General features: G+C 39.4%; 1 protein-coding gene across 1 annotated transcript in view; it reads right to left on the minus strand.

The window, feature by feature from the left end:
• The window catches only part of PDE1C (phosphodiesterase 1C), a 277,040-nt gene that overhangs the window by 66,856 nt on the left and 185,092 nt on the right, over positions 1-25,092 (minus strand). Inside the window, exon 4 of the mRNA XM_054384765.1 lies at positions 396-509. Within this exon, the coding sequence (XP_054240740.1) occupies positions 396-509 (114 nt within the window). The remainder of the gene's footprint in view (positions 1-395; positions 510-25,092) is intronic.

Here is a 25,092-nt window from a genome sequence, read left to right on the forward strand (position 1 = left end):
TCTACCTCTGTCATGACTTGGAGTAAAATTTTAATTTCAAAGGTTTGTTACAAATGAAAAGATTTAGCAGTACTCAAAAGGAATAGAGGAGCAGGAATTTAGAAACTTCAAGAAGAAGTGGGACACAGTTAGGAAAAAATTTCTCCAAGAGAATATATATTGAATTTATGATTGCTTTTGATCTCCTCCCTTGCCCCAGGAAACTTAAAGAAGCTTTTAGACAAAGAATAGAAGATCTGCTCTACACAGAATACAATATTTTAATGATTAAAAATATACTGTCTATGAGTAATAAATCTTGGCTAAAACAACTTTCCCAACTGACATGCAAATTACAATTTCCTGTCATTAGTGCCAGCTATTAAGAAGAGCATTGATGTCTGTTGTTAACTCACCTGGTTTCATCAATGTATACTGACTCAAGAACAGTTGCAGCATATTCCAAATTCTTCTTCAGGTCTACAACTGAAGCTTCCCCTCTTTCTAACTGCTTTACCAAAGACCGCAATCTAGAGAAAAGAAGAACAGAAATCTGATTAGTACAAAGCAAAATTGGTTTGAGAGTGAGTGTCAGTTCAAAACTGGTTCCAGCATGAGACCTAGCATATATGATTGTCAGGTGAAAACTCTTGGATGATTCAGTGCTCCCTCTTCTGTGTAACTGTACCAGCAGAACTAGGAAAGGTGACCCCTCACTTTCCAGGTTGATTACATACTCAGGCAGTACATGTGGAAGATTAATTCACCTCCTCTCTAGAGCCAAATCACTGGTCCCTCCCACCCATTGCCAGCTTTTCTTGCCAGTGCAGGAGCAGAGAACTTTCACTGGTTCCTATGCCTCCTCCTTCCTTCATCCCATGTATGAGTAGTCCAGAGATGTGACCCCTTAACTAGTTACCAGAAACATTATTTCTACACAGGAGTTAATATTGCAGGAGGAACATTATCTTTGGCTCTTGCTGGCTTTTATTCCATTGATTTCAGTGCCCGGCAGCTCTATGCCACAAGTCATTCAAAATTCATGTTCAATAATAGCACAGCGAGCAATGGTTGCTTCATGGCACCAGCATTCATCATCACAGAGGATTAGACAGAGTATTGTGTGCATCCATCATTTGGAAAAGCAGAGGTACAGTTGTTATCATAAAACCTTGTCACAAGACCAGCCACTCTTCACGTGAAAAAAAAATTACATTGTCTTTGTCTTCCCAGCCATCTACAACTACTTCTGATTCATTGAGTCACAGCAGCTGCTACCAGCTACCTTTGCTAAATAAGAGCCAAGTGATAGTTTCTCTCTCATGCATTCCATGTATCTTTGTTTTTTTTTTAAATAGTTCTAAATGCAGCCATGAAGTTAGGGCCAGGCTCTCCACCTGAAGGGTATCTAGGCAAATGTATTAGATGAAAAATTTTTTTTCAGGGTGCTGAAGTAATTCCAGAATTCAGTCCCATTTATCAAACCATTTTGACTGAAATCAAAGCATTACCACAAACATTTAACACATTTTAGTTTTAGGAGCTGGTATGAAAACAGCTGAAACCAAGGGCAAGATGCTGGCTTCCTACCTTCCCCCCACAGACCAGGGATCACAGCAAGTGGGCTTCAGGCACATGTACTGCTTCACAGGAAAATGCAAGGTCTGTCAGGCTAATGACTAAAAGAAACTTTCTGAAATAATTATCATAATCAATTTAAGGAACTCAGCTCAGCATTTACTTTGCTTTTTTTGAACCAAAGCATATATCATTCTATCCAAAAAGCACTTCATTATAGACTGATCAAAACCGACATTTTCATTGATTTTTCCCCTCTGCTTTTCCTTTCAAGTTCATAACTAAAAATTTGCACAGATCTACCAGATATATTTCCACTGAAGCCCAATTCCTGTGCCTCCAGGAGCTTCCAGGCCAGAAGGGAGGTGTTAACCATCTCTAATATTAAGCTGTTTTAAGACCATACCACATGGCACAAGTGAGCCAAGCTGTAGGTCAGCCAGAAGTTTCTCAGATTACGGTAATCAGTACAGCAGTTACAAAGAACTGGTTAGTCACACAACATTAGCTCTAAATCTAGTTGTTTAATTATATTAAGATACAGCTAATGCCTTTCTTAATGAGATTTCTAAGGGAAGCTATTCCTTCAGTTTGCAAATTCTCTGTGAACATATGCCAAATACTACAGAAAAAGTCTGAGAGTCTTTGTTCTGCTGAGTTATTTCACATTTCAGTCCTCAGAGTAATCCCTTAACTGCCCAAAGAAAAAGCCTGGCCCTGAGCAACGCTGTGCATTTTAACTTCCTCTGACCCCACAAGGAGCTCAAGTAGGTGTTAAATCATGGAAAAGGACCAATTTCAGAAGACAGCCTCCTTCCAAGGAAAATATCAGTATGCACCCAGTATAAAAACCCCTGAGAGTATGTGCAAATAATCCAGCAGAGCAATACATTTGTGTAGCGCAGATGCGTTGTGTCCTCAGTGAAGGTGAGGTTATCTAAAGCATGAGCTATTCCACTGCCCTGCTCCTGCTTGTCTTAATGTTCCCCTAAAATACTACCTATCATATAGAAAGCAAATCACTAGAAACTGGGCAACAAAACTCAATCCATGGAAGTGACACAGCTCAAAGACCAAAAGCCTCTCTAGATCCAAACTAAAGAGCAGGAAAAAGTGAAGCTCTTTTCAGCATGTTCTTGAAACGTAACATTTCTCACTGCTCCAAGCATTCTCCTCTCTGTTATAAATAAAACAGTGTCTGTGTACAAATATTTATCTCCTTAGCTAGAGGGCTTACTTTTATGCAGTTGATTTAAAAAAAAAAAAAACAAAACAAAAAAACATTACATATGACTGCAGAGAAGATTAACACCACTGCAGTCTGGATATCAGTCAGCTTCAATTAACATGCAAAGCACATGTATTGTCTGAATACTTGGGGCAAGTTCCTTCCATCACTGTAAAGTCTGCAAGGCTGCATGGCTAGTCTCCATGTCCATTTTCAAAGCTTTATGACTGTGAGTCACCACACATCTTCAACAGTATAACTCAATCTGTTCTCTGAGAATTGTTCTCATAGCATTGGGCTGTCTGAGGAAAAAAAACTACTTTGGAAGCACATTAATTATTTAATTTTTTAAATAACACTAAATATCCTACTACAATTACAGATTACCAAGAATGGAATATTTATCACTGTTTTATTCTTGATATTAACAGCTAAACAGTTTGATATTGACAGCTGAAGCTGATTAATGTTATTTCAACATATTAATTGTTATTTCATTGCATCCTTCTACCTGACAGGTGAGGTTTGTAGAAAGCAAAGACTTTTTTTATAGCTGGGAAAAGAGGATGAGCCATTGAACACACCACTGCTAGAGCTGGTTAAGTACTCTCTTGAGCCAATGTTTTTTCATTAATTGTCACTAATTCTTTGTGAATAAAAGCTATTCATGAGCCTCTGCTATGACTGATACAATTATTAAGAAAGCCTGCAGTGGAATTTCTTATTAAAACTGGGCCCTGCCCACATAGCAAAGGCCCTCAGCAAAAGGGGGAACCCTAGGCTGAAATGACTGGCACTAGGAGAAAGGACCCTAGACCAAAGATCCTTGAGTGGATTGTTTGTCTGGGTTGTGAGTTCAGAAGTTTGATGCAGATATGGGTTGGAAGAAATCATTTGAAGTTTTCTGTCTCTCATCTGAGGAGGAATGGAAGGTAGGTGTGGTCCACAGCACCAAAGGCTTTGGATTATCCTTCTGCAAAATATGAAAGTGTTCTAAAAACTTTCAGAGGGTGGAGCAACTTTAGAACTTCTCCCATCCTTGCTAAAAAGTGGTACAGCTAGATAAAAGGAGTTGATGGCTTCCTGCTGGTGTGTCATTCTAACCTCCTTTCTAAGATCTATATAGTTCATACACACAAATAGAGAAAAACTTTTCATAACAGTAAATCATTCCACAGCTACAGCTATACACTAGAATGTCCATTCTCAACTTCTTTGTGAGAGTTTGATGGATGCATCAAGAACATATGGTACAAAAATGCTTTGTACAGAGAAACACATTTTATGGATGCCTGACAGAAATGGAGGTATGCAGTATGCAGCAGTAAAACACCAGGTTCCATATCCTCAACGCTGCTCTCATAGCCCAGGAGAGAATCTGTTCTTGCTGTTCCTCAAGTTTCCAAGTTTGGAAAGATTCCTGAAGCAGGCATTCTGTGCAATTCTGACACTAAACTCCATGTGTGAATACTTTGGGAGCTCCCTCTGAAGACCGTTGTGCAATACATTCCATGAGAAATCAGGTTTGCTTTCACAGCCTTTCCCTATTCTCATGAAGCAACTTTGTGCTGTTCAGTTATTTTTTACAGTCTCAAATGTCACTAATTTCAATGCAAGTGGAGATACCTGTTGGAATTGTATATTGGATAAAAATGCAAGCTGCTACATGCATACTGGAAACCATTTCTAATAATCTGGACATGAATAATGCTTAGATATACAAAATTTTCCCCAAAATATTGTAAGACTAACTTTAGTATGGGACACTATTCATGGTGTCTTCATTATAGAGTCTGTGAGGCAAAACTGGCACAAAATGAGACTAATCCCAGTTACAATAAGGTCCTTCGTGAGTTTTCCACAGACAAAAAGGATGTCATTACAATTAGACACTAGTGAAGAATGCTTTCAGTTTCAGCAAATCCTTGTCATTCTGACTCTGCAGGCATGAACAAGAGGCACCTTCTGCTCTCAGTCTGTGTTTATGTGGCTTTTGTTAGTCAAATTGCTCTTATGTAATGAAAATCCGAGAGAATGATTTCAAAGACAACTAATTTGTGATAGCATTCTTTGGATAGCCAGCTCAAATTGCTTTTAAAATAAAATCAAAGTAAATGAGTAAAAACCAACCACAAGCTTTAGAAAACAATGAAATAATAATCAGAAGTAGACCTGATTGCATAAATGCCAGCTACAGTTTACACATGGAAAAATACCAAGGGTTACTCCTACAGGCTGGAAAGACAAACATCTGCTGATCTGAAAGACAAACTCCTGCCTCCTGATGTACAGCACATTCCTTACCCTCCTCTGGAAAACCACCGAAATTACTGGTAGAAAACACATAAGTGTGAGAAATAGACATTCACTGTGCAGTGAACTATATTTCTGTTCAAGAACTGCTACACAGAAATAGGTGTGCATCTGCTACCCCACTATAAGGTACAAACTCCATACATCTGATATTCCAGGGATGTAGCAGACTGAAAGAGCACATGGGGACCAGCTAAGCAGCGAGTGCTTAGAAGGTCATTCAGATGCTTCATGACAGCACCCATCTGCCTGCTATAGTGTAAAGAAACTGCAAAGCAAAAATGCACAGGACACTTAACATCCAAAAGTACCCAGAGCACACTGCATGTGGTTATGCAGCAAAATGCATGTGTGCAGGAGTTTCAGTCAGCTGGGTGGACAGCTGCCTTCATAGTTTGCACAGCAGACCCTTGGATGCTCCATTACAATAGTGGGTTGGTAGGAGAGGTATAGCATGCACAGAAAGTAATCCAGGAGCTCATCATGTCTTTTCACAGCAGTCAGCAGGTATGATTCATTCCACAGTCTGCCACATCTTAGTCTAAGGCTCTGCATATACAGCATATGCGAAAATACTCAACCTGAGGAAAATACACAACCTACAAAGCCAGCTCCAGCAGTAATCCTCGAAACAGAACTGAAAATAGAGTAACTATTAGCCTGTGACCCAAGGGATTTGTACTAGGCTGGGTAGTTATTTTCTGTCACTGCTTTTGTATAGAAAAATGCAAGTGACAACACCCAGAGACAAAAGAAAAATAATAAAAAAAAAAAAAAAAAAAAAAAAGCATTTTGAAGGAGGAATCACTGCTATACTGCTATAGAGCACTGCTACAGTGGCATTTTTCATCAGAAGAAATTACAAGCAGTTTCCCAAGTAATTGTTTGCCTTCTTAATGTTTCCTGAAATAATCTTATTCATAATAATTTTTCTTTTATTAGTTAAAAGCATGAAAATGCAGCAATGGTAAATTCAGTGGCCTTAGAAGGATGGTGCCTGGCTTCTTTCAAGCCTTAAATCAAGTAATTAACCAACTATAAGTTAAATCACATGTAGTTTAGATTTCTACTCCACAGTCATAAATTCCTTCATACCTGTTACAGGAAGGGAAGACCTGTGCCCAAAACATTAGCAAACGTTGGTTTATTGGAGGATGTTCAATAAAACAACAGCCTGAGAATTCCTCAGCACCAAGTCCTTTGAACTACCCTTGTTTCTACCACCTGCTCCTGAAAACTTCTAAAGGCTGTGCTCTCATATTCAAACACCTCCCAGCATTCTCTGAACTCTGGGAACTGAGCCAGAAAATAAAAGCAGTAAAAAATCTTACTGTGAGCATATTTTTGTTTTCAGAGTCTTTGGCATTGAGGGCATTAGAAGTCTTGGTCATAGGTCTTTTTTCATTCAAGCCACCTCACTGAGCACTAATCTTGTATAGATATCAGTCACACAGATGCACATGGAAGCCACTAGAGACAGATAACTTAGGATAAACCACTTTCAAGAGCTGCCTTTCCTCAGAGAATTTTGCACTGTCTTAATGCTGTCTCCTCTTTACCCCACTGACAGAAATGAGCTAAAAGATGAGCTTAGGCAGTCACTGTGGTTTCAGACAGTGGAGATGAGGTGAGATGATTCCACTGAATACATTCAGAGCACAATGAGGGTAAATTTCGGATATGGGAGAGAAAGAAAGGCTTCTAAAGTCTGTTTTCACAACTAGCCATCTTCTAAGTGGTGTTTCCTGAAGTAAGCTTTCCTTTTGGTGGACTACTCTTTGGGATGCTAGCATGGATTAGATGTTTGGGGAAACTGCAGGATCATTGAGTATGTTGAAAATGAGATTCAAAACAGCAAATGAAGTCTTCTGGAATTCAGCCTTTCCAAATCACCGATGCCTTTTGTTTAAAAAAAGCCTACCTCAATTATAACATGTCAGCCACAGATCTAACAATTCCTGTTTTGCCTCTTTAAAAACAGGTACCTGAAATGAGCCATCTAAATTTGTGTTTGAGGCAAGTAACACAAAATATCAGTTTAGTGTTGATGCATCCAATGACGCATTCCCCTTTGTTTTGTACAGACAGACTCTTTTTCTTTCAAACCACAATTATCACATTTCTAGGTCCTTGAACAAGGTCATTCTGCCAAATGATGGTAGCAGATTGCTTTGTGCAGATCTGAATGTCAGAGCTCAATGCATACTCTTTACTTAATGCTCACTGCAGAGACCAGGAAGAAGTTCAAGGAAATTTTTCAAGATATTTTGTTGCAACCTTAGTTTCTCCCCATTTAGTGCCATTAAACTATCCATGGGCAGAAAGTCTACAATTATCTCATTCCTTCCACTTCCTAAAACCAATTACGTTCCAGAGCAGCTTTTAGGAACCCACAGGGCAGTTAGGCAAGTGCAGATCAGAGTCCACACAGTGTGAAGTTCAGGAAGCAGAAGTGGTTCCCAGGCTGTTTCCTTTCAGCCACCAGAACTTCCCAAGACCTGGACAAAGACTACATCTCACTTATATCCCATCAGCTATGGCAAGAGTCAGGCACAGATCAATGACAAATTTCCATATGCCCTCAATGCTCTTTGCTTGGTTTTAGTTTGGCAAACTCCTGCCAAACATTCTGGACAACACACTTACCAGGAATACTACAGAGCTAATCGATTGATATTATTTACACAGTTGATTTGCTGGTCTAAAAATGAAAAATGTTAGATGAGTCAGTACTGAAAATTTACTTCTCACCATATTAAAGCTCTGCTGTGCACTTTTTGAGGGACTCTAAAAGTTCAGGAGTTCACCACACTTCTCTGGTTGTACTAGTAGGTGCACATTTAACTCAGATACTTAATGTACCTTTTTTCATTATACAATTTACCCTTTCAACATATATTGTTGAAAACAAGCTGTTGTTCTCCAAAAGCCCACAAAGTTTGCATTAAACTGCAAAATCATTTCCCTCTTGGTGGCTGCAAGTTGGCCAGTCTATACTTCTATAAAACAAGTCCATTTGTGCTGCCCTTAATTATCTTCATTTTAAGGGAAACGTTCCCAAAGTCCCTAGTAAACACTCCCTTGCCTTTTGCTAAAGGCTGGAAGAGTAAGGCCATTGCCAACTTTGAGCTGCACACGATGAAGGTGTTGAGCTAAATATTTGCCATGCCAGGAATTTTTAACAACCTGGGCACTATTAGGAGAACTATAATCTTTGCAGAGAAATGGCAAGAAAAGGCAATTACAAAATGAAAGCTGGAGGTTGCCAAGCCACAGATTGTAACAAAAACTCTTTCAGAAAGGGTCCCAAATACATGTTTTTATAATGTTAAGTGGCTCAGGATAGTTCTCCACATGGTATTTATTGACACCCTGGTAATTTGGACTCTGCACTGCAGTTTGCTTCCTTAGCTACTTTAAGTACCAGCTTGGCTAATTAATCCAGGTGTACTGTGGCTAACCACTACCAGCTTTTCAAACCTATACACTTGCTAATACCTTCAGGATCTGAATTTAGCCCAAATCCACAACCTAGCCACTGCAGCCCTGATGGTTAAAATAAGCTCTGGTGGTTAAAATAAGCTCTGGTGAAAGCAAATTTCTGAGCAATGTTCTTTTCTCCTAGACCACTTCTTCTCTCCTATTTCAAAATGAACTCAAAAAGGCTATGCATGCATCAAAAGAATATGTTACATACTTTTGCATGGTGGAATCTTACCTCCTTTTTTTAACTGCAGTGGCTCACCTCACCTTTACCAAGCCATGAAAAGGAGTGAAAATGTCTGCTCTAGCTGGCACAAACTACCAGTTGCAAACGTTATGGAAAACCCTCAAGATTCCTTGAAATACGTACTTAGTCAAAAGTGCAATTTGGAGAACATGATTGGGAAATAACCTCTTAAGGGAAAAGAAACTGATGGCTTGTGCATTGTACTATGAAACAGATTAGCAGATAAAAATAAAACAATGTAAAAGTTTGCACTAAAAATTATGAAAAGAAATTGTGTGCAGCTGACAAAATGTTCAATTTTTAAGAAGCAATTTTAATTCATGGCTATTCATGTGAGAAGAAAAAAAATAATCCCCTCAGATTTATTGCACACACTCAATGGAACACACAGAAAGCACCTCCAAAACACCTGTTTGAATGAATCCAAGATTAGTAAAGAGGAACAGCACTAAAATTGTCTCTCAACAGTGATAGTGAGAAAAAGGCAACAAAGAACAACAGGAAACTTGTAAAGATCATTTATGAAAATAAGCTCCTTGTGCACATTATTTTCATGTTGACAAGGGCATATGTCTCCGCTCCCACTCCCTCAATGTACTGTTGGATTCCACATACCATGCAGAAGTGTCATCCTGTTGCAGGTGCCTGCAGACCAGTTAGCTTTGCTTTCCTGCTGCAGAGGCACTGAACACCTCAGCTGTACTCATCACTGCAATACCCAAATACCCTCCTGCCTCAGGCTTTGACTGAAGTATTAGATCTCAAATTATGCTTTTGCAGATAGATATTACCATATTTTTCTTGGTAAATTTTCATTCCTCAGATATTGCTAACTAGCCATCATAAGCATGGACTAGCTTGAAGCCTTGTCACAGACTGTCTTTTGTCTGCCTAGCCTTCCATTGCCTTCCTATTTTCCTCCCTCACTCCCAGTTTCAGCCCCACCATGACTAGTCAAAATTTCAGCAGCAGCATCTCAGTGATTTGCTTTGCCTGACCTTTCTGAAGACTATTTCTGCATTATTGTGTCAATAACACTTCCACTACAACAACATTAATAATGCAGAATGGGACAGACACTGAAGCTATCCAAAGATGTTTTGTTTTGCCATCCACTTCCTTAGACAACATAGCACTTAGATGGCCATAACAAGGATGTTAAGAAGTGCACTCTACCTAAAAAGCTTTTGAGCACCTTCTGTCCAGTAATGAAGAGGAACAGCTTCACAAATGCAGTGTCAAATGTCAACAGTGTGATAGCTCCTGAGGAAAGGGAAGGGAAATGGAAGGGATGTGTACTGGGACAGGCAGCTCTTAAAAAATAATTATGCTGAGCATTACAGTGAATAAGAAACTTGTGCAAGTTACTGAACTATCAGAGATCATTTTAATCTTCACCTAACAGACCAAAACTTCCAAAGGCATATCCAGTCTGCCTTCTTCCAGTTTTGTTCTATTTATGCTACCAGTAGTCATCAATCCATCATCCCCTGCCACACCACATGCTAAGCACACCAACTCATATACACCTCAAGTCAGCGCACTTAAGCCACAACTAACCTCAGTGAGGATGAAACAGTTCAGTCAAGCACTGGTTAAATGCAGCAATATTGATGTGAATCACTGCAAGTGAAGAATTATTCTAAGATGCCAAGAAAAGAACTTTAGAAAAAGTGAAAGCTAAGTTTTAAGGACTTAAAAAATGCATTTTGAAGTTGAAATGGCAAGTGGAGGGGAAATGCACATCCTTAGCACATGGCTTTCATTCTACACAAGTATTTTTGTAACCATGAGTTCACACAAGCTGAGTTCTAGACTGTAGCAATACTGTCAGTAGAAGATGCTGTTCTCTGACCAGAATGGGAAGACTTTGTGGGTTTGGGGTATGAAACTTCTGGTGTTTCTCAGCAGACTTCACTCATCTCTCAAAAATCTTTAATCTTGACAGTAGAGTAATATTCTATCAAATTAATTTGATCTAAAAGGATCCAAAATAATCACTCTTTCTTGTTTGATTTCCCCTTGAGACAGCAGTTCTGACTAACTAGTGAATTCACATGATAATCAAAGGCCATTCAAGAGAAGAATAACAATAAAGCAAAAAAACCCCATGATTAGTTTTAGTCTAAATGATATCTTTTTAACATAGTTGCTTAGAAGAATGAAGCTGATTCTAACTGTGCATCTCTAGAGACAAAGGAAGTGGTCAGCCAGTTTCAAAATATGTCAGAGTTTTCTAAAATATTAAGTTCACACACATTGCAGGATAATAAATGGCCAATGTACATGACTGAACCTCCCCTGAGGAAATTACAGCAGTATAACCTCTCTGCTATTATTGGACAACACAGAATCTAGAGAGCCTCAGCTCCAACACAGAAGGAACCTGGCTTCCCAAGTACCATATTTGTAATGCCAAAAGGCTCAGTGAGAGTGTAGTGTAGTCAGTCCCATCTCAACATACATGTCAGATTCAACCATTTGAAGAAAGAAAAAAGAAGGAACAGAAGATAATTTTCCTCCATATTTAGAAATTTGTTCTGAAAAGCTGCCTCAAAAGTGGCCATTGACAAGCAGAGAGGAAGAAAAAAAATCATGAAATGTCAACAGAAGTTCTGCTGTTAGAAAAATTGCCTACAAAATTCACCTTCATGGATTAAAACTGAAGCAAGGGAGCGGAGGGGAAATAGCTGATTTGCAACATTGTTTTGATTTAGGATTTACACAGATCTAGTCATAGCCAATGCTCTGAAAATACATTGAAAATATTGAGTTTTGTATGGTATTCCTCAACTTCAGCTGACTATAAGTGAACAATACAGGCTCCTGTGGTTTCTTTTCTATGTAAACATTGCTCATTTTCCAGTGTATAAAAGCACTGATTTACATTTGCAACGTTTTCCTATCTTTGACATATTCCTAAAAGAAGAGACCCACAAAAATTCAAACACTGAAGTAGAAAGAGAGATGTCCCTGCAATCATTTACACTAAATAACTGTTAAAGAGTGGGAAAAGAGAGGAAAGTAAATAAAAACAAAGCAACAAACTTCAGCAAATTTACACAAACTTGTAAAATTTCCCTGCCCTTTGCATTGTTGAACAACTTGTGTAAAATAAAAATCTGTTAAAGTTTTAGGAGATAACTAGTTCTTACACTGTTGTCAGTCTCAGGGGTGTGTGAACAATGAGCAATTGGATTCAAAGCTGAAGGGCTAAAGAGGCCACTCAATTGCTGCTGGGAAGGAAGATGATAAAACCCTGTTTGGGCTCTTCCCAGAACAATTTGAAAAGAGACATGTGGAAATCCAGAATTAATTGATGAATTCCCATTTTCTTTACTTAAAAAAGCATTCTGAAAGGAGTGTTCTCCCCTACTGTTAGCATGTCTTCAAATGAGCTCTTCAATAGAATCATAGAATTGTTTAGATTGGAAGAAATATTTAAGATCATCAAGTCCAACTGCTAACCCAGCACTGCCAAACCATCACCAAACCATGTGCCTCAGCACCACATCTACACATCTTTTGAACCTCTCCAGGGATGGTGATTCCACCACTTCCCTGGACAGTCTATCCAGGGCTTGACAACCCTTCTGGGGAAGAAGGTTTTTCCTGGTATCCAACCTGGTTCCTACACAGAGTAAAGTCCAGCTACAATATTTTACCAAAGGTCCCTTGTGTTGTGCCATTGATTTCTGGATTACAGTCAGGATATTTTTTGTTCCCTAAACATAAACCACACATTTTCAAGGGAGAAAGTGTTTGGTTCTGCTCAGCAGAACTAGGACTTTCCCTTTCAAAAACCACAGGGGTGCACTCCTTGTCTATTTCACCAAGTGAAGTTAGTGTAACCTGATTATCTGTAGTGATGAAAAACCCTTTTTACTTCCTGGGAGTGCACTGGTAATGAGAAGCACAAAATAGAGTCTCCTGTGCAGACACTAGCACAGGTAGATTATGTATTTTACTTCTGCCTGGTGGCTACAGGCTAAGAGAACCACTAGCTGTGGCTAAATATTGAAGGTAATAATTTGAAGTCCAGCAGGGAGCAGCATGAAGCATGCTAAGGCAGTGTTTCAAATTCAGAACACTGAGAAAAACCTTTGTGAAATGACATTCTAGGATGGTTCCTTTTGTATTTATGTGCCACTCTGGGCCCTATTGCAACACATCAGGGCACGCTTCTTTTCTACACATCACTGGTCAGAGAATTTGTTTTGAGCATCATTTACACTTTGCTGCACTAATTGGATAGAGTTTGAATAAATTGGTTGCATAAAGAAAATTAATAAAGAGAGGAAACATTTGATGGTGATACCCCCAAGAAAGTCTGCTTGCTAACTGCCCTGGGTAAACAACACAGGATAGCATTCTCCAGTGCCAGATGGGTTCAGCTGTACATGGACTCTGCTGAGCCCACAGAGCACACCATCTGCTTCCTCAAAGGTGGGGAGGTAAAAGCAACATTTGAGGTAATTTTTGAAATGTACAAACTCATGAAAGAAGCACAGGGTTTTAAATAGAAGGCAGAGGTATTGATTCAGGGAATGCCACAGACAAAACAGGCAGAGATGGAAGCTACAGAGTACCTGCCTCTTCTCAGAGTTGAGACAACATATAATTACCTCAGATAGAAGGTTCAGCATAGCTGAGGGAACACTGCAGAAAAGGAAAAGTCATGCAGATAGACATCCTGTGTGGTAAACATAGGAGGAGATAGACAGTGATCTTGCAGAGCTTTAAGCATAAAGCTTTACACCTCAATGTAAAAATGGGATTTTAAAACAATGCTCCACCCAAACATTGCACAAATCTATTTTTTATCCCATAGAGTCTTTGTAAGTGCAATTTCTTCAGACTGAAGATAGGAGAGCTACCCACAGGTTTCTTCCACTGCTTGTTGCTCTCTGAATCAATAGCCTTGGAGCACTGCATCTAAACTGGGGTCTTGTAATTTTAATTCTCAGTCTTCACTCTCTCTAGTTCCTCTCTCACCACATTATCTATTTTATACTGTCAGTGTGGCAGAAGTGCTGAGAAATCCAATAGTTCATGTGGCCTGTTTGGCACCTACAGCATACATGTAGAAGTGTGAGTCATTTATGAGGCCAAAGGACCTCATAAATGCACCTTCTCTTGGGAGTTTCCTGGTGCTGTCACTGTTTCAGTGTTCCAGCACATTCTGTTAGTAGACCAAAACGCCTCAGGACAAGACCAAATGTTTCTTCCAAATTCTGAGTGTTCTTGTGCCTAAGGAGAAAGCTACAACATAGCCTGGGGATTGACTGCGTGACTCAAGTCAGCAGTGCCTCAACACAATTGCACCATAGGCCAAAATCCTCCTGACATTAGTCTACAAAGAGAGGACAATGACAAAGGCAAAGGCAAGCATAAGCAGCTACCTAGACTCCATTTTTGACCACTGCCAACTCCAACCACCTGAATCTGTGGCTCACATCCATAAAACATTTTTGCTGGTGTGGTATTTTGAGTCATTGTCTTCCACCTTTGGCAGTTGGCAAAGCTGAAGTTATACCTCTCCAAATTCCGCATCCAAACATATGTACAGTAGACAGGAACAGCAGGACAGAGCAACACACAGAACTGAGAAAAATATCAGGTTGAAAAGAAAGAGGAAAATATCACTGAAAGATTTGCTATGATGAAGGGGGTAAAAAAAAAGGAAAAAAAAGGAAAAAAAAAAAAAGACAAGAAGGTCTGATACATCTGTAGAAATTGTGGGTGATCCTTTCTCCAGCTTTTCTCGAACATGTGGGTTGTTTGTTTTCCCCTTCTTCTTTCCAGGAAATAAACTGCCATGAGAAGGAAAGTTTGCGTTGATGAATGCTTGCTGTACTAACTTTGCAGTGTTGCTCTGTCTTACGAATATGAAAGCTGAAGATATAGAACTAATACATACTACAATTGATTTTACAATTATTGTGGCAATAAAAAGAGTTGATCTCTTTTCCTATCATCTTTGCAAAGGAAGTACAATAATCTCTCAAACTCTCTCTCTCGAATAATCACCAAATATACAATGAAAAGCAGAAAAGTCACTACACATTTAAATCTAGACTTGGGAAGCTTGCACAGTTTGGAAGTTTCCAGGCCATAGTGAGGTTCATACTCATGGAACAGTTTCTGTGTGCTGCAAGTGTCTGGATGTTATTTAGTTACACAGGCTTCCATCTTGCTGTTTATAGAATAGAATAAATAGAAAAGGAATAGGAATAGGATGGAATGGAATGGAATGGAATGGAATAGAATAGAATAGAATAGAATAGAATAGAATAGAATAGAATAGAATAGAATAGAATAGAATAGAATAGAATAGAATAGAATAGAATAGAATAGAATAGAATTAGAATAGGAATAGGAATAGGAATAGGAATAGGAATAGGAATAGGAATAGGAATAGGAATAGGAATAGGAATAGGAATAGGAATAGGAATAGGAAAGAACAGATCTCTTGGAAGGGTCCTATAACAATCATCTAGCCCAACTGACTGATCGCTTTAGGACAATCAGTTCCCAAAGATAGATTGCAAAGTATCATTTGTGAGGAACAAAAACACCCAGAGGCAGCCCACAGCTTTGATCAACTATCTTCCATACTGCAACAGTGCAGAGGTAGATTTCAGCTATTATTTTTCTGGGATAAAAATTATTTCTGAATCATAGAAATATCTCATTGAAACAGAAATTATAAAAGCACAGCATCATTTGCCTCTGCTTCCAGAGTCCAAATGTAAGCAACCATATACTTAAAGCACATACACTGCAAACTGTTCTTTCCTTTTTTTTTTTTTTTTCTTTCTTTACTGGGAAAAGCTGAGAAAAATCTGATCAGTTCCTTGAGAATAAGTGTGCTTTCCAGGATTTTCCTGTCCTTCTTTATGGTGCTGTGATACTACAAAATTCATCAGTTTAAGTTGGCATCAGTCCTCCTTGCACAAGACATATCTGAATTGGGTGGGTTCTGAGTACACTAAGTCTATCATCAGAGGAGGCACACACTTTAGCTAGAGCTTGCTGTACTCACAGCAGTAGAGTTTGACTCAGAAATCAATGCCCTGCTGTTGTTCCTTCCTCGCTCCTTTCCTGTAGCTCTGCTTTTAAGATAAATAAGAGTTGGACAAAAGGTAGATTTTGATGCTCATCTCCCAAATTAAGACAACCTTTAAAACACACTAATTTAAGCAAAGCTGCAGTATTTTGCCCCAAGGGAATTTATGTATCAAATTCAAGTTTATATTAACTCAGCACTAATCCTTTTGACCTCACATTTCCAAACTGTGAAGCCTAATCCTCCCTAAGGGCCCAGACAGTGATGCAAGGTTTAAGATCAGTTCCTTGCCAGACAGGTGACTTGAGTGGAATGCCACAGTCAAGATTTTTCTGCTTGCTTTCCATTCCACTTCTAAGCCAATGAAACAAGACACTTCATCCCTGGTGGATGACTTCATTCCCTAGAGAAGCCATTTCACATTTAGTCCTTAAATTCCTGCTTTTAAGTATCTATGAAACTAGGCAGGATATTTTGATTGGCAACTTTCAATTACAGGTTAAAAAGTGAAGTACGGAACTATGTTTTGGTTGACACAGCTGCAGAAGTACAGCCTTGTTGCAAAAGATCACCATCTTCCTGAAGAGGTGGATTAAGTGTAAACAAAGTATGAAGCTGGGATTTTGCATCCAGAAAGCTTCTTTTCCACACTAACCACTAGCATTTCCTCTTGCTTGCTTTTCCATATGGTCTCACAAGTCTGACATTTCTTCAGGCTAGAGACCTCCCAACTCTACCACTTTGGTTAGCCTGGGAAGTGGAGGTCAAGGCACTCTTGGCAGCTTGATGTAACTTTCCTTTGGAGGAGGAGGGCTCTGTATAAACAACATGATTCTGGAGCATGTACTACCCCATCTATACCCTACACAACCCCTGGAGAGTCCAAACACACCTCTGTCTGTATTACAAGATGTTGTGTGCACATCAAAGGAACCTGACCTGTTGGAGAGTAGTGAAGGCAAAAAGGACCTGAGGGTCCTACTGGATGGAAAGTTGACCAGGAGTCAGCAATGTGCTCTTGTGGTCAAGAAAGCCAATGTCATTCTGGGGTAGATTAGAAGTGTGGTTAGTAGGTCAAGAGAGGTTCTCCTCCCTCTACCCTGCCCTGGTGAGGCTGCATCTGGAATATTGTGTCCAGTTCTAGGCCCCTCAGTTCAAGAAGGACCTCAGGGAACTGCTTGAAAGGGTCCAGCACAGAGCCACAAAAATGATTAAGGGAGTGGAACATCTTCCTTATGAGGAGAGACTGAGGGAGCTCAGGCTCTTTAATTTGGTGAAAAGGAGACTAAGAGGAGACCTCACATTAATGTTTATAAATATGTAAAGGGTGAGTGCCAAGAGGATGGAGTCAGGCTCTTCTCAGTCATGCCCAATGACAGGACAAGGGGCAGAGGGTGGAAGTTGAGGCACAGGAAGTTCCATGTAAACACGAGGCAAAAATTTTTCTCTGTGAGGGTGACAGAGCACTGGATCAGGCTGTCCAGGGCGGTTGTGGAGTCTCCCTCTCTGAAGATATTCAAAACTCACCTGGATATGTTCCTGTGTGATATGGTATAGGTGATCCTGCTCTGACAGGGAGATTGGACTAGATGATCTGTACTATTTCATTTGATAGCTTCAGTATATTTCGGTATATTAGCAAACTGCAAAAAATCCATCCATACATCTTCAGAGAAATCCCCAACCCTTCCTTGTCCACTGAGCATTTTTCAAACATCTTATAAGCACTATATAGGAACAATTGCATGAAAAATGAACTGATGATGCAGTTATATTAGATAGTGTCATGGTTCATTAAAATACTTGAGAGTTCAGCTAAATGACTAACTTCTTTGTATATTTAAAATGATGGTTTGTTTCAGGAACGAGAAAGCAACATTTGGGAACTGACCAAAGATGCAAAAGTATACTTCCAGAGAGCTTAGAGCACCAGGCAAATCTGAGTGACATTGCCCAAGTGACAGCCTGAGTCTTAGCTCTGGCTTCCCTAAAAATGCAAAATCTTTTTGCCATATTCTGAGCTGGCCTAATTCTGCCTTCAAAGAAGACAAATAACTTTTCTCTGACTTCAGAAAAATGGAGCCCATTCCATCAGCCTAGTATGAAAGCTGCAACATGTCTGAGCCTACTCTCCAACTTCTTCTATGGGTGTGCTAACTCAGGTAGGAGTTGGACATAATGTTGTAAAACAAGCCAATAAGGGTCAAGTTCATACTAGGACATAGCTGGGGCTGAACTGATTCTTGTTTGCCATTGCTTCCTTTTCCTTCAAATTGCTCATGATAATAGAAGAGGACAGAAGAAGTAGAAACCCCTCAAGCAAAATAAATGCTTTAGAAACAAAATTATCACATTTGTCAAGGACATTTAGCAATAGCTTATTTTGTTAGTAACATTCCCCCTTATCCTTTGTGTAGGCAAAGCTTTTTGAGCCTTATTAATTGAGCCTGCAACCACAACTGCATACTAACAAGTGTGTGTTTGAAAGGAGTGAATCTATTCTAACCATTGCAGGCTGGGTCTGAGAGATGTATCAACACAAATTAAGCCTTCAAATAATACTGGAGAAGGTAAAGAATAAGCATGTGTTCTGTGTATACTAACAAACAGCCTGGCCATTTCTCTGCCTAGAGGAAGGACTATACACTCTAGATTACCTGTGTAAATGAACAGACACACCACACAACTGCATTTTGCTGAGCTGCAATGTATAAAAACAGCAACAAGAAAAACAGTAGTGCCATCTTTCAATGGTCAGCTTTGGGGAAGAACATCCCTTTGATCCCCTTGCCTTTCAATTCCAGTATAAGCCTCTTTCACTCTCAGGTTGTCATAGGGTCTAAGAACATACTCATCAACATAAGAGCTTCACCATCAGTGAGCAGAAGTTACTTGGCTAATGAAACTGCTGTGAAGGACACTGATAGCAGGACTCTCTAGTTCCCTCTTTTCCAGTTGGTAATGTCACTCTCTTCTGAAATCTGACACTGACTTTTATCCTAGAAGAATAAGAACTCATACCAAATATTGTTCATACTTTAAGGCATGATATATATTGAAAAAGTTGTAAAAGGCATCTTATAAGACCAGCAGAAGCCAATATGGACAACAACATTACAGTTACTGCCAGAGTTGTCAATGGATATGAAGGCAATAGACAATCAGCTGCATGTGAGCAGAGCATGTGTCTAATTCTAAACATGTTCCTAACTTACTACTGCACAGTCAAGGAATCTGAAGGGCAGTGTTGACATAACCTGTCATTATAAATAGCTATGAGCTTTAATCATCAAAAATGGTACACATTTTGTGTAGCATCAGCAGGAAAAAGATCAAGGAAAAAAGCAAACAAACATAATGACACAGCATGGAGAGGCAGAGCAAAAAGTGTGCCTGTTGAAGGGGTGTATTTTTTCTTGGCTACAGAGGGAATGCTTCGCATACTGGTTAGCAGAGCAACCAGATGCCAAGAAGGCCTCTGTAAGCAGTGCAAAGGAGACTCACCACTAAACACTTTTACTCCTTTTTGTCCTAGAAAATGGGTTCATGTTACTCATTTTCCGACACTAATCTGAATGTAATTACTGCTGCTGCATGCATGAATGAGGCTTTCAGGCTACAAAATATAAAGCTTATAATGAGAGGAAGCATATTTTATTGAATCATCTAAAAGAGCTGGAGGGTAAAAACAATTTTTAAAAAATATGCTATTAGCCTCAAAAAAAGACTTAGTTCTCAAATGTTCTGCCTTTTCTCCAAATGGTCTGTTAAAGATACTATCCTTTTCAAACATGTATGCTCATACAGAGATGATGTGTTCATCTCCCTGAATAACTTAACTTTTCAAACAATTAAACAATTTCAACCAAGGCAGAATCTTTATTACACTAAGTATTCAATAGCAGCTGTATACAGAAAGAGACTGAGAAAGTGGTGTCAGGACTAGCACAACCTTTACTAGACATCAGGTAGGGGTGACCCTGTGAATACCCCACAGAGATAAAAAGCCTGCATGTTTGTGGATGCTGTATCTGTCTAACAACAGGCCACAGAGCCACAGGAAACTAGTCTTTACTGGGTGTAACATTCATCATCATACCTGTTTACTGCTGGAAAGGCAGTAATAGTGACTTGCTGCAATTTCAGCGACATCCCTTGGTGGCAAAGGGTAATTCAATTGATTTAGGAATGGCACTAGCAAACAGGGACACAAGCTTCCCAGACTGGTTGCCCTCTATGTTCTTTACACACCTTCCTCTTTCTGTTGGCATTTTCACCCAGTTACCTTTGCACAAGTTTTTGAGAAATTATGTTCCCTTTTGTACTGTGCTACTAATAGTGAGTATTGGGCTGTTGTACTCCCAAATGTGAAGCCTTTATCACTACATATTCCCAGCATCATTCCTAGCACTATACTTGTTCCTTCATACTGTAAGCAGATCCCTTTCAGCCATTTTAAAAGCCTGATTTTATCATGTAAAAAGGCAAACAGTACAGTTAGTCAAGACCAGGATAAGCTCATCATGAAAGTCAAAATAAAAATTCTGAATAGTTTTACCCATGAAATATGAACACTTGCAGGAAAAAAATCCCAATGTCAAACACTCCTATTTCTATTGAAATGAGCCTAAAAGCTATGGAAGTTTCCTTTAGCACCCAGTTTCTTCTTAAATCCTTGAGGCTGTCTATCATACAGACACTGGGGCTGACAAGGAAGACAATAATAATTGTTACCATGCCTTTGTAACATCTGAAAGCCCAAGGTTGCAGTTAGTTGTCATTCAAAAGAAGCAGGGGATAGAGACAGCAGTAAACCGAGCGATCACTCAGCGACACCCCTTGATATGGAACATTTACAGTTGCACTTTGTCTTCCCTCCTGCTGACAAAGCCTGCCAGTTAAAGCAGTAACACACCCATAGCTAATAATTAACTATCTCTAAAATTAACCTTTGAATTTTTCCAGGAACATAAATTTTCTTTTCCATTGCATATAGAAAGACTGATGCTTTTGAGTTGGAAATGACCCATTTTGTACAGGTTGAGGAAAACCCCATTTCAAGATGCATATCATTATCAGTGACTGAGAAAAAGATTTCTTGTTTCCTCAAAAAGGCAAGTATAAAATGAAAGAGAATTAAAAAAGTACTTTCCATAGTAAAATGACCAAGTAATCCTCTAAGTCAGCTTTCATTTCCTTTTGTTTTTCTAGAATGTTCCTGGAGCCAAAGATTCGGGGCCGGGGGGGTGGGGGAGGGTGTAAATAAAAATCCTACCCTACCTCCCGTGAAACTCTGCCAGTGAGCAACTTCATTGAACACGCTTCCATAGGTTTATAACTGGTTCATAATCAGTTTTCTTTGAGCAACCTGGTCTAGTGGAAGGTATCCCTGTCCATGGCAGGGGGATGATCTTTAAGGTTCCTTCCAACTCAAGCCGTTCTATGATTCTATGATAATTGTTTTAAAAGTCCATATAGAAACACCACGTTATTCGTGGCCCAAATTTAACAACTGCTATGATATTGTTGCATTACATAAAATAGAGGAGAGGTCATTACAGACCTGGTATAACTCTTGCTGCAACTTGAAATAATGTTATCAATGGCATTTAATAAGCTGCTGAAAAGTACTTAGATATTTATGAGAAAGGGCTTTGTAAGAGCCTCGAAAGACAAGAACATTTTCAGGAAGTGTCTAACTAAGGCTCTGAAACCCTTGAGCTAGTGACTATTTTCTACCTACTACAGATTTTCAAATTCCTTGAGAACAGCTGAATCCTCAGTGCTTGGATGGACAACTTGGTCAGAAAGCCCAAGTTTATCTTCTAATTTTCAAGACACTTCATCTGTCTTGCTACTCAGCTTCTTACACAACCAAACAAAGCAGCTCTTCTGATAATGCCTACTCTCAAATACACCATGCTTAAAGATGCAGTAAAAAGCATATTGACAACATATTACATAATTTTAAAACTCATTTCTGAGGAATATTTTGTAGTAGTATATTCACATACAAACTACTCATGACTTTATTCAGGCATGTGTATCTCCTAGAGCTCAATAACCTATTCAGAAAGTGAATTGATGGCAATTTGACACTCTGTAAGGAAAATTATTCCATTATAGTAGGTTTAAATGAAATGCAGTCCAAAGTGTAATTACTATGTTTAATATTTAAAATCATTGATTTTAATGGTGATACACACTACTAAAAATTACAAACAAGCTCATTAGATGTAATTTTATATTTCCTACAATGCAAGCAAATAATCCTTTCCCTCTAACAACTCTATTTAAAATATAATGCATATTTGATCACAATGGAGGGAATAGAAATTTCTGCTTCATACTAGAATTAGTGTTTCTCATAAGTTCATTAAATCACTGCATATTGCTTGAGACCTAAAGCAGTAATTCACCATCTTCCCTCAGAAGAATGGACCTTTGATGGAAAGGCAATTTCATACCATGCATGTGCATACATCTAACTGCTGAGCCAGACCCTCTGCAGAGAGTGCAGACATGGGCAAGGGCAGTGGTGCAGACTGAATGTGCTGTTAACACAGGGGCTGCTGCCCTTCCCACTCTGCCCCTCTCCCCTAGGTAAATGGCTCCATAAATTTGCACAATTCCTCAAGTTTCACACAGTAGGCATGAGGCTTCAGTCCACTCCCTCACAGCCCACCTGTGCTTGCCACCACTAGAGGATGGGTAAAAATGCTTTCATGGTCCAGTTGCCTTATTAGACTTCCACACTAGATCAGCATTTAGGAACTTAAACCACACATGAACTTCAGTATTGACTTCAGTGACTGTATCGTTCATATAATGGTGCTAGACAGCAGAGAAGAAAGATCATTTGGTAAATAAGGGAAAATAATAATGATTGAGGTGAAATATCGACTTTTTTATAGCCATGTGCCAGAGAATTAATTGCCTGAACAAGCTAATGGACTAACAGACCTGGAGTATGAAGTGTCCTTTGTACCCAGAGAAGGGACAAAACAAGTAACTGTGGATAATGCTGCCTTTCTGGTAAGTCAGACAATAAGCTCTATTACCATGCCCAGTCTCTTCTTGAATTTCTCAGGAGATACTTAGCTTCAGTAATTCAAGGAGAAAGATTCCTTCTATTGCCTATGGAAATACAACCAGAGCAGGGCGCAATAAGAACTGTGTGATGCCTACAGTTCTATATAAACAGAGCAAAGTGGCAGCAAGGTGATGGTTTCGAGTGCAAGCAGCAAATTCAACACCCATCACTGGTAAAAGCATCAAGGTATCAAATCTGGAATGGGTCACTGAGTCAAGCCCTTTGCTATCAGAGACAATTATATCATGCCATCATTTTTACAATCACACAAATATGCAACTTGGGCTCAAGGGGACATTTTCTCCTCCCAGAAACTGTATCAGAGAGCTGTTCCAGGTCATCACTGAAGTCATGCAATTTCCTACCTAAATATATTCATGACCAGTTTATATGCACTGCTCTTGCTCCTACAAAAGGGAAAACTGCTTACTGTGAGAGGAGCTAAGCCTTGGGTCAGTTGTGGAATGTCCATTTTTGGAGATTGCTGAAAGCCAGCATCACAGGACCGTGAGCAAGCTGGCCTAACTCTGATGTTAGGCCTGAGCTCAGCAAGAGGATGGATAAACTGACCCCAAAGGTCCTTTTCAGTCTGAATTATTTTCTTATTACAAGATCATTCCTTTTTAATCAGAACTTTGCAGGAATAGTGCTTCTTGATGGTAGTCTGTTGGTGCATGACTGAGAAACCCACAGCTAATGGTAAAAACTTCTGAACTAGTTAATTATGTAAGTTTTTACTTGCACAGAACAGGACCTACAGAACCATTCCAGTTTTGTCACTGGCATTTAAATTACACTTTGTCTCACATTTCCAGAAGTGTTACAGAGCATGTGTGCACACACACATGTACTTTTGGGAATCTCTATGGACTGTGTTTGATTCCATCTAGGAAGACTTCAACAGCTGAATGCTCCAGACTCCAAGTGTACTGCAGCTAAATCAAAAAGACCATTAAATCTAAATCACTGTTATAGTAACTCAGTAGAACTCAGATTTCTCCAAATCTGAAGGAAAAGAAAATGATTGGTAAATGAAGATGAGGAAAAATAAATATAAATAATGTTACCTTAGCTTAATGCATTTCATGCGAGGGATTTAGGCATTTCATTTGGAAGCTTACACAATGATGCCATAAGCCTGTTGATGCATAAACTTTATGAGATTGCTCTGTCAGTGGGCTTGGACTAGATCTGCAAAGGTCCCTTGCAAAACCCTATCATTCTGTGATTCTGTGATTTGATTCACAGGTAACAGGGCAAATATTGATGAGCCTGGAGAGAGAAGTCACTGTTCCACTATACATGTTCCTTTCCACCTCACCTGAAAATCTACAAGAAGCAGTCCCTCAAGGCAGTGAGGGGAAGGCATAAGGCTATGCAAGGAACCATTTCAGCTGGCAGGGAGCAAGGGTAGGACTGACAACCCCAAACACTTGACAGTGGGTATGTGATGATAAACAGGGAAATGACAGATGGGACACGTGGGGAAAACCTCACATTGTATTGGCTAGGCCAAGTTCTTTCAATAACCAATCCCCATGAGCTCAATTTCTGAGAAAAATTTCCTTCTAAGACAACAATTATTTGGAGAGATGTCTGTTCCCAACCTTGTAACATCCAAACTTTGATATCAAAGATCAGAACCTCTTTGCAGGCTCACCGCCAAGGAATTTCAGGGTCAGCCCAGCCCAACTCCACTGCAGTTAGACAACTAAGCATATAAACTACAGGTCAAAAGGTAGCACGGATTAAAACATCTCACCTTCACTCTCTGTTTTCCAAAGCCACTGCTTATGACCCACCTTAACTGACCACACATTTGTCTGAGCACCCCAGCATTTGGTGGTCCCCAAACAAACCTGTTGGCTCAGTTTACCTGTTTAACTTCGTACATTTTGGTTTAGCATGAATTTCTTTTCTGGATCTTAAGACAAAGCAGCCTGCAGATGCAATGTAACAGTCAGCCAGTTTTAACAAGGCATCACTTACAACCAAAACTTCATTGTAGCTATTGTGTGGGCTAATTGCGTGTCTCAGCTGGAGCACTCACTAAAGATATACCACACTGAGGGTAATTAAAAATTACAATTCAGAGAAAGGAT

The sequence above is a fragment of the Indicator indicator genome, chromosome 11, assembly GCF_027791375.1.
Source record: "Indicator indicator isolate 239-I01 chromosome 11, UM_Iind_1.1, whole genome shotgun sequence".
NCBI lineage: Eukaryota > Metazoa > Chordata > Aves > Piciformes > Indicatoridae > Indicator > Indicator indicator.